The 2,493-nt window shown below is 42.8% G+C and overlaps 1 protein-coding gene across 1 annotated transcript; it reads right to left on the minus strand.

Annotated features, from left to right (window-relative positions):
- Window positions 1–217: 217 nt before the first annotated feature.
- On the minus strand, window positions 218–567 carry LOC131904743 (large ribosomal subunit protein eL34-like). Its single transcript, XM_059255788.1, has one exon. It carries the CDS (start codon window positions 565–567, stop codon window positions 238–240), a length of 330 nt encoding a protein of 109 aa, XP_059111771.1. The 3' UTR covers window positions 218–237.
- Window positions 568–2,493: the final 1,926 nt, after the last annotated feature.

Consider the following 2,493-nt stretch of genomic DNA (forward strand, 5'->3'; position numbering starts at 1 on the left):
TTATCTTATTGCAGAATCATTTTAGTTAATAAATCTATCAATTGACAGTTTTGGGTCTAGTTTCCTGGTATATCAGTGAGCATTAGGTAGACATTTTGTCCCCTATGCCAGGGGGTTTAACCTTTAACTTAGGCTTTTAGCCTGTTTTGGGAGCAGGGAGTAAAGGACGATTTCTTTTTTGTTTGTTTGTTTTTAATTTAAAAAGCTGCATATTTATTTCGCTTTCTGACTCTGTGCTTATACCTTCAACACTTTCACAACAATTTTCTGCTCCTCAATAAGGAAAGCTCGCTTGATCCTGTCACGGACACACTTGGCACACATGGACCCACCGTAGGTCCTGCTGACTTGCTTCTTTATCTTAGACAGTCTCATAAGGACTTTTGGTCTCACAGCACGAACCCCTCGAAGCCTGCGTGGGCACACACTGCATTCAGATTTAGAGGCTTTCCCAACCTTCTTGGTATAAAGGTAAATAATCCTGTTGCCAGGGGTTCGAGACAGCCTAGTTTTGTTAGAGGCTGTGTTGTAGGAAAGCCTATGATGGTATGTCAAATGTTGGACCATTCTGAGTGCCTTTGAGCACCATTCTGGAAGAGGAAAAGGGAGGATGAGATATTTCCTCCCATAATTGCTTCAGGCTGAAACAGGGCGTAGATGGTCAGAGTCCAGGGAGGTTGAAAGGCTAGTCAAAGGTAAGGAGGGAATTTAAGCAATGGGGTATTCATCAGAAGCATCTGATTTGATCAGCTGGTTTAGTCCATAACAGCTTTCAGCAAGTCCTTGTCTCACAGATTGAAGTCAGTAGCCGATGCCTGGATGTGTCATTCAGCCAAATGGAAACCTGCTGAAACAGGTAGACTAGAGATAAAGTTAAAATTTATGAACTTATTTGGAACTTTTAGGCCCATGGTCTTAGTAATTGGGAAGAAGAGACCAGGAAAGAGAAAAATGCCATCCTCAAGATTAGACAGGTGAGGAAAACTTATTTATCTGGAGTTCTTTTGACCTCTGTGAAGTGGATCTAAGTTTTATGATTTCTTTTGATTCTTTCAAGCTTATATGAATTTTTATTTTATAAAAGGACATAAAAAGCAGGTAATGGATATCTGAAAAACAGCAGTAGACTCATACATATAAGTTTATATTTGGAAGATAACCAAAGAAAATCCAAAATCTTGAACTTGTGACCAGAATAGCATCAGAACTCTATTAATGTTAAAACCTGAAATTTTAAAATCTTAATATAACAATATATTAGAAGGGGAAAGTAACCTGAACCATTTAAATCACCTATTTGTAACTTTGTAACTAGTTTTTATATCTTAAATCATTTTTTAAAAATAATTTATTTAACTTTATTTTATGTGCATTGGTGTGAAGGTGTTAGATGCCCCGGAACTGGAGTTACAGACAGTTGTGAGCTGCCATGTGGGTGCTGGGAATTGAACCCAGGTCCTCTGGAAGAGCAGCCAGTGTTCCTAAGCCCTGAGCCATCTCTCCAGCCCCTTATGTCAATTTTTTAAGACCCTCAAAGCATGCATGGACTTTCATATCTTAGAACACTTTTTATTGAGAGACCTAGTAACTTTAGAAAAAGTGAGGCTTGACTTTTATATATATAAAACAAGCTGGGGTTTCTGGAGGAGATCACTTGGCAAAACTGTTAAGGTCCAGGCGAAGGAAGAGCCATAATCCAACCCTAGAGCCAGCTTTTCCATAAAGAAGAACAGCATAAAACAGTTTTAACATTATATCAAAAAGACATTTGAACTTGTGCTAACCTGAATCTAGTAATCGTAGCTCAGAGATGAATTCTGATCCAGCCCTGCCCACAGGGACCCTCAAGCCTGGTGCTGCCATGATCTCAGAGCTGCCTGGGGCCCCTTCCCTGGTCGGAGCCTGGTTGGGCAGGAGGGATGGGCTGAGGATGAGGCACCGGGCGCCTTCCCCATGCTTGAGCCACAGACAGGATGTGGCTCCCTGCTGCCCTTAGTAAAGTTGTCGGTGAGGTCATATGACCTGTCCATCTTTGACCTTAGCCAGGATGGTGCCTGCCTGACCATGTGTCCCCCGACCCCCTTTGTTTTTGTTTTAAGACTTACAGAACTAAAAATGGAACAGATAAACTCAAGTATTCGAAAGTCAATCAGAAACACATAGATGGGCCTGAAGGTTGCTGAGGTCCAGGCGAAATGGCAAAGGCTGTTGCAGTGTTTCCTCAAACAGAGAACAGGGGCTGGAGGGCCGCTAAGCCAGAGGGACGTGTGGTTGCTGGTACCAGAATTTGTATGGGGCCAAGAGGTGAGAGACCACAGTCGAGATGAGATGAATCATCACTTGTGGGAAATGGCCAGAAGGAGGACTTACCGATTATGATGGTGGTGTTGAAGGTTCTAGAGATCCTGGCACGTCTCAGGCTGACCGCAGGCAGGAGAAAGCGCCAGGAGTGACGCTGTTAGGATTCTGCCCTTACTCCAGCTGCGTGACTGC

Source organism: Peromyscus eremicus, chromosome 2 (genome assembly GCF_949786415.1).
Source record: "Peromyscus eremicus chromosome 2, PerEre_H2_v1, whole genome shotgun sequence".
NCBI classification, from domain to species: domain Eukaryota; kingdom Metazoa; phylum Chordata; class Mammalia; order Rodentia; family Cricetidae; genus Peromyscus; species Peromyscus eremicus.

What these genes read in the sequence shown, in the direction of transcription:
- LOC131904743 (XM_059255788.1), bottom strand. Translation starts at nt 567, where the DNA reads ATGGTCCAACATTTGACATACCATCATAGGCTTTCCTACAACACAGCC.